This window comes from Acipenser ruthenus, chromosome 5 (genome assembly GCF_902713425.1).
Source record: "Acipenser ruthenus chromosome 5, fAciRut3.2 maternal haplotype, whole genome shotgun sequence".
In the NCBI taxonomy this organism is placed as follows: domain Eukaryota; kingdom Metazoa; phylum Chordata; class Actinopteri; order Acipenseriformes; family Acipenseridae; genus Acipenser; species Acipenser ruthenus.
In genome coordinates this window covers 12270815-12286629 of record NC_081193.1, presented here as the reverse complement: position 1 = coordinate 12286629, position 15815 = coordinate 12270815, and the positions used below count along the sequence as shown (strand labels likewise).

Genomic DNA, 15815 nt, shown 5'->3' with positions numbered 1-15815 from the left:
ATCACTTTATTGCCAAAAGGTGAATTTCTTCTGTTCTATTTCAACTTTATCTATTTTTTGGGAATGACACAGAAGGATCAACGTTGAAATTGAAAGAACTCTAAATGCTGTCATCCAGAATTTGTTTCACAGCTGAGTAAGACCGAAAAACACTTATTTCAAAATGTACCCTGCTGTTTAGGCTGTGGTGTCAAATCACCAGCCTTTCACGTAACCAGTTACTGCTAGTCTGGTGTGTATCACGTGTTTGCTAACATTATTTCAGATTTTTGGTTCAAGAGATGCAATTCTGAATATTTTGTTCAGTCAGATTTTTAAAGATTCTTAAAGGAGTGCTAACCTTATTTTAGTAGCGCTTGCAATATTATCACTGTGGAATAGCTGGATATTTCAATGACATTGCTCTAGATAAAGTGTCTAATCTAATCACTTCATGTGTATTTATACCAAACATCAAAAGAAACAAACCTCTAGCCTTCTGTGTATGTCAATGAAGTAAAACAGAATTGCAGTTTAGAAGAGATTGACATATCTGAATTAGAACTACATGTTATAAAATCATTTAAAGTATAAACTGTAACTCTAACAGTAAACTTGCTGAAGGAATACAACTAATGTTGTAACCTCGTTCTCACCTGCTTGTAGTAAAAGCAGTGTTGAAGATGACTCATTGGTTTTGGCCGATGAAGCAGGGATTTTTGATGGCAAGCGATTTAAAAGCCAAGATCCTCTCTAATGAACAATCTCGTTAATATTAACAAACGGAAATACCTTTCGGATAACAGGAGATTGGAGTTTATCTTACAATAATCATTTTCTATATATAACAGAAATTAATTAGAACCTGGCAGGAACAGATGGGAATGGAAAACCTAGGACATGTTAATACGTTAAGTTAGATATTGGTTTGAAATAATGAGTATTGAAAAATGCTTACAATAGTTTTTTTTTTCTTTTTGCCCAGAGAGAGAGAGAGAGAGAGAGAATACTAAATTGATTCTTGTGAATGAACCTTGCCTGTCCTCGGTTCCAACTATCAGTGTTCCTGAATACAACTTGGCTACAGCATCCACTTCAGGCAATCCGGCTTTTAACTTTCTTACATACGACTTCCTGATTTGCAGCAAGACTACCCGACCAGCTCTGAAAAATTGCAGCACAACTTCCTGATTGATTACCAAACTAAGACCGGACCAGGCACAGAGTATGGATCTACCTACTTCTTCCTCCTCCGACCCTGAGAATCCACAGAATATCCCGATCCCTCCAGCAACATCTCCTTCCTTTGTTTCAGCCCCTGACCCAGAGCTTTCCGAGCCACAGCGTTTTCTTTAAGGACTGGCCAGTCGCCAGACTTTTAAAAACATTATTTGATAAGGGAATCCAAACTTTTGTCTGTCTCAGCGGAGCCAATATTTTCCACTCGCTGCCCCGCCCCTGCTCACTCAGCAGAGCCAGCTCCAAGCACCTATGTCACCACCCCAGAGCCACCAGCAAATATAGCAGAAGCCCAGCAGTTACCCTCAGCTGAAGATTCCATGGCAGAGCTGCATCAAAAAATCATAGACAACATGAGCAGTTCATGCATCCGTTTGCAAACACCTTGTATGCAATTAATACTAGATTAGATGACATGTCATTAGATGACATTCTTTCTAAAAATACTTAGATTGACCTTAGTGTTTCAAACAAGACTTACACACTTCAGGCTCTCAGCAGCAGCCATCCAACATCACACCTCCTCTCCGTTGATGAGAAGACAAATAACTGAAGGTAAAGACATCAACCTGGTTACCATTCTCATTACTGCATCTGAATTCATTGACCAGAGAGTAGTTAATTGCAGAGATTTAGCAGTCACGCTGAAATCCCGTGACCCCCGCCTGCTTAAAAATCTGTCCCTTGGTGAGTTCGTTCTCGCATTTTCTATTTATCGAGACATTCTTTGTGCTGCATACCCCTATCGCCACCAGGAGATGGACCAATATATTATTATTATTATTATAGATTTCTTAGCTGACGCCCTGCTCCAGGGTGACTTACAATTGTCACAGGATATCACATTATTTTTACATACAATTACCCCTTAATACAGTTGGGTTTTTACTGGAGCAATCTAGGTAAAGTACCTTGCTCAAGGGTACAGCAGCAGTGTCCCCCACCTGGGATTGAACCCATGACCCTCCGGTCAAGAGTCCAGAGCCCTAACCACTACTCCACTTTATGTTGTAGAACTGTCGGTGAGATATGGGGGCACCATGTTCTACAAGTATCACAAAACCACCTCTGCAAAAGCAGCCACTGTTTTGGCTTACGATAATCATATAGTTGATCCGCTCCTCATATAGATCTGTTTACTCGCATTTTCAGTGGAGTTAGGGTGAACGCATGCAGGGTATGCGCATCACATCCCACCTCTGCCACTGACTGACTCATTGTGTGACCCTGAGCAAGTCAGTTAACCTCCTTGTGCTGCGGATGAGATGTTAAATCAATGTCCTATTGTAAGTGACTCTGCATATAATGCAGTTCACAACCTACCTCTGTAAATCGTTTTGTGATGGTGGTCCACTATGAAAGGCGCTATATAAAAAATATATATATTATTATTATTATCCACCGCGCACTTATCCGACCTGTGCCCAAAAGTAGCAATATTTTTTTCAGTCCCCACCGCCATTAACCCCAGTTCTAGCCTTCACATTCCAACACCAAGGGAATTTGTTGCTTATCTAATTGATGGCCTGCAGTTTAGTTTCTCTACCGTGTTTTCTAATCTCCCCTCTGTCCCATTCATATGCAAAAATCATCGTTCTGCTTCTTCCAAGCCCAAAATCAGAGTCTCTAATTCAAGTCGTGGTGGACAAAGGATTCATGGCCAGCCCCTTGCTCTTGGTTGCAGGTACTCGTCTACGCCTCGTAGCTAACAACGCACCAAGCAGTACCTTAATGCTTTAATAACGCCTCAATCCTGTGACATTGTTCACTCTGTAAAACACATGACATGTGTCTTCTATATAGGATGTATGAATTATACACCTCATTCAGCCCCTTCCCTCAAACATTTTTTGCATGACAGTACTGAAAGAAACATTGTTCTGCGATACACATTGGCTGATGGGCTCCACAGTAGAGGAATACACAACACAATATACAGTGGGATACTGTTAGATCTTTACAAGTAAGAAACTTTACAACAATGATCTCAGGAAAGGAAAAAAGCAAACGATAATATTCAGAAGAGATGTATGAAATACATACATTGGATATTTATTTGTTTTTAATTTTTTTTTTTTTTTTCAAATTATTCATGCAATTATACAGCACTTGTAAACACAATCATCGGAATTAGACTTTAAATGTGTATGGTCATTAGTTATTTATATAAAACGGAATGTTTTCAGACCAAGTCCCTTTTTACAACATAATCATTAAAACAGAGAAATGCACACATGCCTTTTTGTTACCTGGGTGACACAGACACATATACCTAATACATGGATGAAGGCTATATTTGCATCCTGAGCCATTTGAAAAAAAAGTGATAATACCACAGTAGTGACGTCAAAAAGTGATAATTCCTCTAGAGGAAAATATACTTGACCCATTCAACTCCTCGAGACCATCACTTTCAATTCAAACACAAAATGTCTCATTTTTAATCACTCGACAACACCCACAGTACAGAAATGTTCATCAATGATCAACAAAATGAGCATACGTTAAAAAAAAAAAAAAAAAAAACCCACCCCAACTGTACTGCTGAACCTCATCTTCTTCAATATTAGGATCACAAGGGTATCCATGTATTATAAAAAATAATAGATGGGCCTCTTCAGTGAGTTACAGGAAAACAATTCCATCGTCGGTCTCGTAATTTATGACATCTCAGAATTCCTGGATGAAATTATTTTCCTGTAACTCACTCTAGCCCATCTATTATTATTATTATTTTATATATATATATATATATATATATATATATATATATATATATATATATATATATATATATATATATGTGTGTGTGTGTGTGTGTGTACATATATATATATATATATATATATATACACACACATACACACATATATACATATATATATAAACTAGATTTTCTTACTTGTACTCACTCATTTTATTGCTATGGGAATAAGGCGGCAGTTTTTATGTAACATCATTTAGACGTTTGAATCATTACTAAGGATTGTCTTTATCTAGTTGCTTGTTTGATGAATGGCAACCAGTGTCGCTCTAATAACAAGAGAAACACACTTATTAAAAGCAGAGTTTTTACTATTGCAGTGGTCACTGTTCTTCCTCAAGGACTACTGTTAGACCCTAAAAAGGTCATCACACATGCTGCACAAAAAGAACAGCTTCAGAAACATAACTGCACCTGATGCAGGATTAGATTTATTTGAGATGAAATCTTGCTGTGTGTCTGTAGATTGCATTATGGGTTATAGACCAGGTGCTTGCTAGAGTAGTCCCTGACTATGCATAGACAAACATGTATATTAAGTATTTCCTATAGCTTGAAAAAGTTGAGACTTAAATGAGTAAATAAAACAAAATATATTATCAAGTCTTCACTCTTTACTTTTTGGACATAAAATATTTCTATGTTAACACTTGCACTGAAGGACTTCTACAGGCACAATAGTGTTACCTTGGGTAGGAATGTTGAGAAATGAAATAAAGAAAGATGGAGTAACCAATGCATTCCTGCTACAAGGCTATATCATTGTATGTAATATGTATAGATACCAATATAGATAACCTATAACTGAATTATATACTCATTTTTAAAATCAACTACCAGCATTTAATAATAAAAAATCTAGTTTGAACCCCCTATCCCTTTATACAGATTCAGTAGTATTGAAAGTAAACCTCAGACATTCAATGAAGGCAGTCTGCACAGTAGTAAATAAGGCCTCAATTATTTGTGTTGGCAAAAAAACAAACAAAAAAAACAAACATTGTATTTATTTTGAACTCTAACTAAAAAGACCCGATTATGTGCAATACATGGCAATTTACTTCCATATGTGGAAGAGAGCAGTGATTACTTAAAAAGTATTAGGCATACAATATTTTCTTCCCAGTTGTCGTTGGAGCGTTCTCATTATTGACCCTCATGTGAGTTGGACTGTCTTCAATTTTTCTATCTCCATCTGTGAAAAAAGAACAAAAAATGCTGTCAAACTTTGTGGTCAGTAACTACAGTGCTTGCAGATTACTGTATAACCATGCCAAACAAATTGGTCATCATGCCTACCTATTACACTATGTAACACAATTTTTGTTCCTGGGTAGTAAGTGTTATTTCCTAATTGCTTATGCCTCAAAAGTATAGAAAATGGCTATTATTCCCCACAAACTTTGCTTTTGTGAACAGGACAGTGATATTTTGAAATTTACCTATTTCCAATGAGAAAACAGGCGAATTTGTGTCTTTTCGTTCACATAAAGTCAGAAAAAAACAACATATGAATCCAAATTAACATGTATTTATACTAAAGTAATACAAAAATGACTACAAAAGATTTAGAAGTGAGTAGTTTTTCGAGATTTACGATTATACTGTAAATCACTTTCACGAATCAGCCCCCAAATGTAGTCTCCCATCATGTTCTCGTTATACTGTCCTTGGTAGCGGCGTTCAAAGTCCAGTATATCCTGGTGGAAGCGCTCGCCTTGCTCCTCCGAGTACGCTCCCATGTTCTCCTTGAATTTATCAAGAACGAGCATCAAGGATATGGACTTTGAGGGACATCCTACAGCTTATTGTGCCGTAGTTCTTCACCAGAGTCTCAACCAGCTCCACATAGTTTTTGGCCTTGTGAATGCCCAGGAAGCCCCGAACCACTGCGACAAAGCTGTTCCAAGCCGCTTTCTCCTTACTAGTGAGCTTCTTGGGGAATTCATTGCACTCCAGGATCTTCTTTATCTGTGGTCCGACGAAGACACTGGCTTTGACCTTTGCCTCAGACAGCTTAGGGAAGAAGTCTTGAAGGTACTTGAAGGCTGCTGACTCCTTATCTAGAGCTCTGACAAATTGTTTCATAAGGCCCAATTTGATGTGCAGTGGTGGCATCAGCACCTTCCGGGGGTCCCAGCCGTACTCATCATACTTCAAGGCGTCCAGCAAGGTCTTGATGCTGTTGTAATCCTCTTTGAGGTGCACCGAGTGAGCCAGGGGAAGAGACGGGTACTTGCTACCATTATGGAGCAGCACGGCTTTGAGGCTCCTGGATGAGCTGTCAATGAAGGACAGTATAACGAGAACATGATGGGAGACTACATTTGGGGGCTGATTCGTGAAAGTGATTTACAGTATAATCGTAAATCTCGAAAAACTACTCACTTCTAAATCTTTTGTAGTCATGTTTGTATTACTTTAGTATAAATACATGTTAATTTGGATTCATATGTTGTTTTTTTCTGACTTTATGTGAACGAAAAGACACACATTCGCCCGTTTTCTCATTGGAAATAGGTAAATTTCAAAATATCACTGTCCTGGTCACAAAAGCAAAGTTTGTGGGGAATAAAACCATTTTCTATACTTTTGAGGCATAAGCAATTAGGAAATAACACTTACTACCCAGGAACCAAAAAAATAAATAAAATTGTTACATGGTGTTATTAGTACTGGAGGTCCTTCGGTTTAGCACTGATCAAGAAAACGACCAAATTAAAAAGTGTAATCTGTCTATTTGTCAGGTCACTATACAAAAATAATCCCCAGGCAGTACTGAAGTTTGCACTAGTTGTTTTACTTAGAGTTCCCAAATGAACACAGAATGGACTTTGTGTGCAATGAAGAAAAGGGCTTTATACATGACCATCACATCAACCAATCCTAACGTGAAATCAGTGCTACCTGAATTTTGAATTAAGTTGCTTCGTGCACCACTGCAGACATTAACAATTTTCTGTCAATAATGTGTGCAGGGTTACCTTCAAACCTCCTTTTCACATATAAGGATGTTAACACACACTGTAGCACATTCAAAGGAAAGGTTTGGAGACACAGCAGATTAATGTCCAAAGGTACACAGAGGACTCGAGTCCCTATACAAAGTGATACACTCCTTGTGGCGCCTACTTTACTAAAAAGGTGATAAAAGCTACTGAACAGTTGGATGAGCATCATAGAAACATTTAAATACAATTCTATCACATTAAATGCACATTACATATCATGAACAATTTTTGAGAATTCCATTTAACTTTGGGTGGTTTTGGTGTTGTTTTTGGCTGCACAGATGTAAGCCATTCCAGAGATGCTCAATGGAGTTTAAAACAAGCCAGAGTAGCTCCTTTGTGCTACTTTGTTTGCAACATCATATTGCAACATAGTTACTGTATATTTGTTGCTGTAACCATTATAATATGGGTATTTACCTCCTAAAGAGGGTACATAAGGACTGCGCTCACAGATCTCAGCATCATTTTTCCTTCAAACCTGCTGCAATAACGGATGCAGCAACCTTGAAGGTTAACCCTTTGCAGTCCATTTATTAAGTGTGTGTCAGGCGCGTCAGGTCCAATTTATTTTCACACGCGCAGTTAATTTTAGACGTGCTGTTTAAAAGTATTTTTTTTCCCCACAGTCAAACGGGTTTAAAAGGCCCTGCATATCAACAAAGCACTCACTAGGGATCTCCAGCACCGCCCCACCCTTTCGTTCGCTATCGCTTTCACATATGCTAAGAAATAAATAATAATAATAATAATAATGATAATAATAATAATAATAATAATAATAATAATAATAATAGTCGTACATACCGATCAATCATCTCCTGATCATTCGTTTTATCACCAAACTCCTCAATAATGTGATCCAAGTCATTATTTTATTACTATAACATCTCAAAAAAGCTCTGCAAATGTCTGTGATATTCTCTGTGCGCTGATTCAGTAACAGCCAGCTTGTTTTCTTATGGCCGCCCCTATTTGATGCCAGGGGCAAGTATGACTATTCATGAGATACGCCCTTTTTTTTTTTTTTCGGCTTGTCTCGGCTCCTGACGCTCCCACTCGGCCACTGAATGGTTTTCTCAGCTTTTTCCGGATGATGTCGGACAGGGTCCGACATTGGACCACAAAGGGTTAATGGTTACATTTCTAATTTCAGCGAACCAGGGTTATGATAATAACCTAACATTGCCTTTCAAGTACGAAGTGTAACCATTACCGTATGGGAGAGTGTACCAAAGCTGTTGCAAGGGCAAGGTAGCAGAACGACTGGACTGCTACAAGTCTAATCCGAAAGGCTGCCTTGTGCGTTACCATACATAGCCGCCATAACCAGTAGCTAGGGTGAAAAAATTGAGGGAGAAACTCACCTCTATGCCTGTGTTATAAAGGGTCAACTGGGAAGCCGCCCTTTACACTCTAGTTCCAAAACCAGGGTTTTGAGGATCCACGACATTCAGCCTGTAGAACCTAGTGAAGGTCCGGGGAATAGCCCACGCCGCTGCATTGCATATGTCCATGACAGATGCACCCTGGAATAAAGCCCACAAAGTTGCCATGCCCCTGGTGCAATGGGCAGTGAGCTTTTCTGGAGGGGGCAAGTTGATCAGCTTATAGACAGTCCTGACCGTGTCTGCTATCCATTTGGACAGCTGCTGCTTAGACAGGGCTTGACCATGGGACAGCCCCATAGCAGACAAAAAAATTGTCAACGTAGTATGCCAGGGCCCGCACTGGGCAGAGCACATAGAGCTGCCGCTCTCTGTCAGACTGGAAAGCAGGTGGATGGAAAGCCTACAGTTCCACAGACTGGTTGACATGGAATGCCGAGATCATCTTTGGCAAAAAGGCAGGATTGGTACGAAAATTAAGCAGGCTTTCGCTATCGAGAATGCCTGCATCTCACTCACCCGCTTTACGGAGGTGATAGCGAGTAAGAAAGCCGCTTTGCAAGAGAAAACTTTCAGCTCAACTGAATGCATGGGCTCAAATGGAGGCTTCATGAGCATGTTAAGCACCACGTTTAGCTTCCAGCGAAGAACAATGTCCTTCATAGGCAGCCGAGCCCCTATTAAAAACTGTCCCGCCAGGAAGTGAGCTCCTGGGGAGACCAAGTCAATTTTGACATGGCAAGCCGAAATGGCTGCCAGAAAGACCTTTAGCGTGGAGGGGTATATCTCTTTGTCAAGAAGGTCCTGCACAAATTGCAGTATAACTGCCATGGGACAGGTCGTGGGGTCGAACCCATGATGTAGACACCATGTCTGGAAAACAACCCCACTTTTACCCGTACCGGGAACGCGTGGACGGTGCACTGCTATTCTGCAGGGTGTCAATGACCCTATTAGAAAGACCCAGACGGCTCAAATGCAGCCGTTCAGGGGCCAGACCCAGAGCTGCAGACTCAAAGGGTCGGGATGCCAGAAGGTCCCCCGTGCCTGACTGAGCAGGTCGTGGCACTTTGGCAATCTCCACGGCTGGCCACTCAGGAGCTCCATCAGGGTTGAGAACCAGTCTCCTGGGCCAATAAGGGGCTACTAGGAGCACCTTGGCCCAGTCCTGCCTAATTTTCTCCAGACACAGCGGGAGCATGGTGAGTTGTGGGAAGACTTATAACAGTTGTCTCACTGGTGTGCCAAGGCATCTATTGCCAGCGGGTCGCCACCTACTTTTATGGAGAAGCAGACAGGACAGTGGGTTGATTCCTGGGAGGCAAAGAGAGGAGGTCCGCCGCCAAGTTTGTCACCCCAGAGCAAAAGCCTGAGGGCCACATGATGGAGACTGGGTGACCTGAGGCCGCCCTGGTGGTTGATGTAAGCCACTACTGTTATGATGTCCCCCTCGAACCTCCTGCAAAAAATTCTGCAAGGCCAGGTAAACTCCCTGCAGCACTAAAACATTGGTGTGGTGACCCTGCCATTGGAAGTTTCACACACCTTGCGCACCCTGGACATTCCACACAGTGCTGCAGCCCAGGCTGGACATAACCATTGTCACGATCTCTCTTCTTGTGACACTGCCCAGTGCTACACCTAGGCGTAGATGTGCCGGCTGTTTCCAACAAGAGAGTGCCTTTAGACAGTGATGAGACACTGTCGATAGGCGGCTGTGGTTCAACGTGGGCTGAAAAAACCTGCTGATGAACCAGGCCTGCAGAGGGCGCATGTGCAGAAGGCCCAATGGAAGGGTCTGGGAATCTGCTACCATCAAGCCCAGATGTTTCTGGAATGTCACTACCTTTAGCGCTCTGCTGAGCTGAAAGAGCTCCAAGCAGGTGGCTATTCTCTGCCATCCGACAGACTGGACAGCATGGCCCTGGAGTCCAAGCACACTCCTAGATAGGAGGCTGTCTGGGAAGGCGTGAGCTGGCTCTTCGCATCATTCACTGTAAGGCCTAACTGTTGAAGGTGGCCGGTGACAAGTTCCTTGTGGGCTTCTGCCTGTGCTGGAGACTGGGCAGAAATTAGCCAGTCGTCCAGATAATTGAGCACTTCTGTGTTAGTCTCGTCAGCGTCACAGAACGGAGTCCAATTACTCTCCACCAAGTCAAGTTGATTGTTTTTTGTCAGTGTCTTAGTCATATCTAGATAACTGTCTGTTCGTCTTTGTCATACCTAGTGTTTTTCATTGTTGACTAAATAAAAAATGAATCGTTGACTAATATTTTCATAACTATTTTCGTTAGCAAAATTAACATTGGTGAGGACACAGCCACTTCTCTAACAGAGGGTGATGGGGAAGAGCGCTGAGCAGGAGTAAGGGACGCAGAGTGCTCCGCAGAGCTGCAGGATAAATGTTTCTAAGCATGTGCTTGGACAGAGGTGCACAAAACTCGCAGAAGCTGTGGTTCACCAGTGCCTCCTTGGCATTCTCTGGCCCCAGACAGGAAGAGCATCTGCTGTGTATGTCCTCCATAGACAGACTGGCCTTGCATGTTACACAAGGATAGAACCCAGGCATGATGCAAGAAGCTAGCAATGCAGTGTACAGTATTTCACAGTTGTACTGTTGCTGCCTCAATCTGCTTATAGATATCGACCAGGCAGGTCAAGACCCGAGCGGGACCGGTTTGGTACCGGACTGGTGACCTGAGCACCAGTCGGTAGCGTGTAGGACCGGGTAGAAAACGGAACAGTGCGAAGTCTCAGAAAAACACACAAGAGAAAAATCTCTCAACAAAACACAGTAATAACAATTACATAAATATAAAAAGTCTGGTATTTTAGCTAAATCCCAAACCAAGAAATAAAATAACTCCAGCCGGAGCTATGCAGTCTGGGCGGAGAGCACAAAGTCAGCCGACTTACGTTGCTGGATCCCTGGGAAGGAGAGACTCAAGCTGCTGGCTTCACACAGGGCACAAGGCCGCAGCGGGACGTAACAAACAAAAGGCTGTAGTGCACAATATACGTGTAATTAGAAAAACTATTACAGCGTTAATGTAATATCGCATAAATTAAGTGTAAGACACAATAATTTACAAAAAATTACACAGAAGCAACAAGTACTTATCTGAACCAGGCTCTCCGATCAGGCCCGTCAGGAAAAACGGCACTGAGATCTGTGAGCGCAGTCCTTATGTACCCTTGGGGGTGGGACATGACTGTGCCACGAGCTCGTTGAGCAGCTTTGGTATATAAACATTCAGGTATTGGGTCTTTAGGAGGTAAATACCCATAAGGTAATGGTTACATTTCATACTTGAAAGGGCACATTCCAATTACTGGCTGAACATTGTGAGCTCCACACAGACATTTGTTGTATGGAATGGTACTTAAAAAAAGTCTGATTTTGTAAATTATGTGGATTCAGTGAAAATGAGTTTTTTGGACCCATTATATACTTAAAACCGCAGTTTTCAGTTTTTCTGAAGGAAGCTGACAAAAATAGTTTACTTCATGCTGGGAGCTGGTATCCTGTTTTTCTTAAAATAGGGTAAAACCGTATAGCCTGTCCAGTCCTATATATTGTGGCATTACCTCTAAATTGTTGAACTCTGCCTTGCAATAATGTTATTATATTCCGAGGCACAATCTATTTAAGAGGTCACGGAAACAGAACAGGGACTTTTCCAAAAAAGAAGCGATCAAGTTAAAAAAAAGATATTGTTAATACAGTTAAAAGTATTAAGTAGTGGTGTCAAATGGCTCACCTTTTCATGGCCCACCTCTTTTTATATACTGAGCAGGTGGAACTTTGAAGCATATGTTGATAAGGGCTGAAACAAATCCCCATCCACATCTATTGTTGGGAGTACACTAAGTGGAGCCATGGAGATTTCCATGCCAGCACAGTGCAGGCTGTTCTCACACTGCAACAATAACATCATGTGTACACCCTCTAACAGGTGATAAGCACTCAATCAGATAATAGTAATACTTTGTCTGATTTAAAATGTGTAGGTTTGGAAAGAATATTGCCATGTCTTAGAGGTGGAGATTGAGAAACTGTTATAGAGGGAATCATTTTGGATTTTCCATTTAAATACTTTCCATTTCCAAGAGAACAAATGAAGAATTAAGCTTGCTTTCTACTGCACATCTTTTCATTTAACATGGAGTTAACTGTTTATTGATTGCCATTAAAGATTCTGAATTATGGATTTTGTACCAATGTTAATTTAACTCATTACTGTCTTAAGCTAATTGTTCCTAATAGTAACAGAGGGATTGAAACACGTTACACCTACATACGATAATATCTATACTGTGATTAAAGAGTATGCAGCACTGATGACAGAAGAAATGTTTGCAGTGCACTACCACTTTATCTTGCCACGTGAGTCAAGATTAAATAAATGGATATCTGCTGTTTGTTGAACTTTTCTTGGAAGCAGTGTATGAGTGCATTACATCAACTCAAATTAAGAAGTAACCAAAAAGGCATAAATGGAAGGTTAAAGTTCAAATTGACAGCTGAGTATTTTAGTGATGGTATTTTATTTTGGTTAGAAATTAAAAGTTAAGGAATCATTTCAAAGCATTATTTTATGTGACATCTATCAATACCCACCCTATATACAGTCATGCACAAAGCCTCCAAATTACATTGGTGTTGAAATGTCAGCAATTACAATTAAAAAAAAAAACCTGATGGTTCTTTTTTTTTTTTCAAACCCTACCATCAATTTACACCAAACACATTTACAAGAGGATTGCAGATGATATGGGTTTACTTACTACAGTGTTCAAAAAGTACAATGCAATCTTTCAAATGTAAAATGGTAAAAGCAAAACAAACAAACAAAAACAAACATAATAAGGTGAAAGCATTCTGAAAAATACTTTGTAGAGAGGACTATATTTAAAAATATATCCTACAAAAGAGGGTCATCAAAAATGATGATAAAGTTGGAGGGATTTACCTGTAAGGCAATTCGTTTTTCTTTTTCTTCATCCAAGTCATTTCTCAGATCAGTTATTTCTTTCCTAAAATCCAAGAAAGATGATTTTTGTTAAATTCCTCATATTATAAATCCAAATTTTAGGGTGTCAGTTAAAGCTATAATGTAAGCAGTTACTTCATGAGGGATTAAGATATACGAATGATGAAAGCCTACAAAAACATCACTGTCATGGCTGTATATACAAAATTAGTACTGGGACCAAGTAGATCCCAATGATCTACATCCACCAAATGTACAAATATATGTGTGATATCCAGGTGTACGGAATAGTCTCCTCCACATTCAGTACATATACACTGTTGATCTCAATAACTTGATCCAAAGAAAGTCCTAACTACTGTAAGCTTCATCATCAAATACGGTTTAGCGTTCCCTAGCGGGCGGGCGGGCGGGCGGGGGGGGAGGGGGGGGGGGGTCAGTCTATATTAATCAAGCTGGGTATTCACATGCTGATTTCTTCAGTAATTTACTTTTGCTTCTTAAATCCTTTTACTATGACCAACTTGTACTTCCAGTTTGATGTGTATAGCCACCATGCTGTAAATTCATAAAGACCAAATACATTTGTTTCTACAATTACAATAATATATCAATAACCATAATTGCCTTGTGGGGCTATAACTATCCATTTTTAACAGCATTAACAAAATTCAGAGAAACAGAATTTATTCATATTTGACATCTAAGTAGAGGCATAATGAGAATCAAAATGAACAGCTACATGCATTTACTTACTTCTGCTGTGTCTTCAGCAGTTCTACATCATGTAGTATCTGATTAATTTGTGCTCTGAGCTCTTCTATTTCAGATTTATTCTCATCATCTGCTGCTTCTTTGGGTTTCAAATCATGAGCAGGAATATGGACTGCAATTGGTTTTGATGTGGACTGTGTTGGTGGCATCTGGAAGGATGGCTACATTTATAAAAAAAAAAAAAATCAGAAAATGTTATATATCTGCCCCCGCCCCCATTTCCCCTTTATAGTGTCTAGATTTCAGGACTATCCATAAAGCGCCTAGAGGACTTGAATGATTATTGTCTGCAATCTCCTGGGACTCATTTATGGCGAGAAAACAGAGAATATATTTCAACCTGGTGATCAACAGTTCAGGTATGGTCACTTTTTGCGGCCATTATGTTCATTTATATTTATGTTTCATTAGGATAGACATCATTAAATGTGATGTTCTTGGTTTATTACAGTATATATTTTCTTAGCATGGGTTTGCTTTAAAACACTGTATACATTATTTATTATTATTTTTATTATTATTATTATTATTATTATTTATTTATTAGCAGACACCCTTATCCAGGGCGACTTACAATTGTTACAAGATATCACATTATACAGATATCAGATTTTTTTTTTTTTTTACATACAATTACCCATTTATACAGTTGGGTTTTTACTGGAGCAATCTAGGTAAAGTACCTTGCTCAAGGTTACAGCAGCAGTGTCCCCCACCTGGGATTGAACCCACGACCCTCCGGTCAAGAGTCCAGAGCCCTAAAGACTACTACAAAATGGGATGTAAAATGGTCCTATCCTAGTACTGTTTTACTTTAGTGTGGTGGAATTATAGTTTTAAAATGTTTTCTATATTTGGGGTGGTTACCTTATATCATACATGCATACAGTTATTTTTATTTCAAGGACAGAAGCAACAAGACATCAAATTACATTTGTCCTTGTGGTACAAATGAACAATATATTTATTTGTAATAAAACAGTTCACATGTACTAATCCTGAGTTGTAATCATTTTTTTTTTTTTTTAACAGGTATCACAGTTGTAGGTGGAGAGCAGTTTGAAAATGATCTTTCAACACTGATTTCAATTGAGATGCGTTTTTCATGTAAATGCACTTTGAAGTAATGCTGACCTGATGAGATCATAAGACAATGTCTCAAGAAGTTTTACAGTTAATTCATGTTTTTATTATTGTTGTTATTATTAAAAAAAAATAAAAAAATATATATCTTTTTTATGACTTACCTTTTTAAATTCTAATAACTTTGGCTTGACATGCTCTTCATCTTCTAGTTTAAAGACCTGTTCTATCTGAATATCTTTATTTGGCTAAAAAAAACAAAATACCAGTTCGTGAAAAAAAAACAAAAAAACCCCCCAAAAAACAAAACATAACACACTTCAAAACAATGTGAACTGCAAATGTATATTTTTGTGAACAAAGCATGCCCACATTCACTAACATCACAACCTGGGAGGATACTCAGGAAGAACATTTATATTATATTTATATATCTTACATCTTGTCATGAGCAGGTACTGTAATCCCTTTCAAAATAAATACAGTGCATTTATCATGCGTCTTTTTAAACCTGGAGGCTGTGTGGTCCAGTGGTTAAAGAAAAGGGCTTGTAACCAGGAGGTCCCCTGCTCACTCACTGGCT

The 15815-nt window shown here is 39.6% G+C and overlaps 1 protein-coding gene across 6 annotated transcripts in view; it reads right to left on the bottom strand.

Moving 5' to 3' along the window:
• Positions 1 to 4972: 4972 nt before the first annotated feature.
• cd2ap (CD2-associated protein) overlaps positions 4973 to 15815 on the bottom strand; it is an 82933-nt gene continuing 72090 nt past the window's right edge. For 5 of the 6 annotated variants that reach the window (XM_059023650.1, XM_034003540.3, XM_059023651.1 and 2 more), the window contains 4 exons: positions 15397 to 15480; positions 14132 to 14310; positions 13355 to 13418; positions 4973 to 5177 (listed from right to left, as the gene is read on the bottom strand). In XM_059023650.1, coding sequence (XP_058879633.1) covers positions 5139 to 5177; positions 13355 to 13418; positions 14132 to 14310; positions 15397 to 15480 — 366 coding nt within the window. In that variant the 3' untranslated portion in view covers positions 4973 to 5138. The remainder of the gene's footprint in view (positions 5178 to 13354; positions 13419 to 14131; positions 14311 to 15396; positions 15481 to 15815) is intronic. The other variant, XM_034003541.3, reaches the window with a different exon arrangement.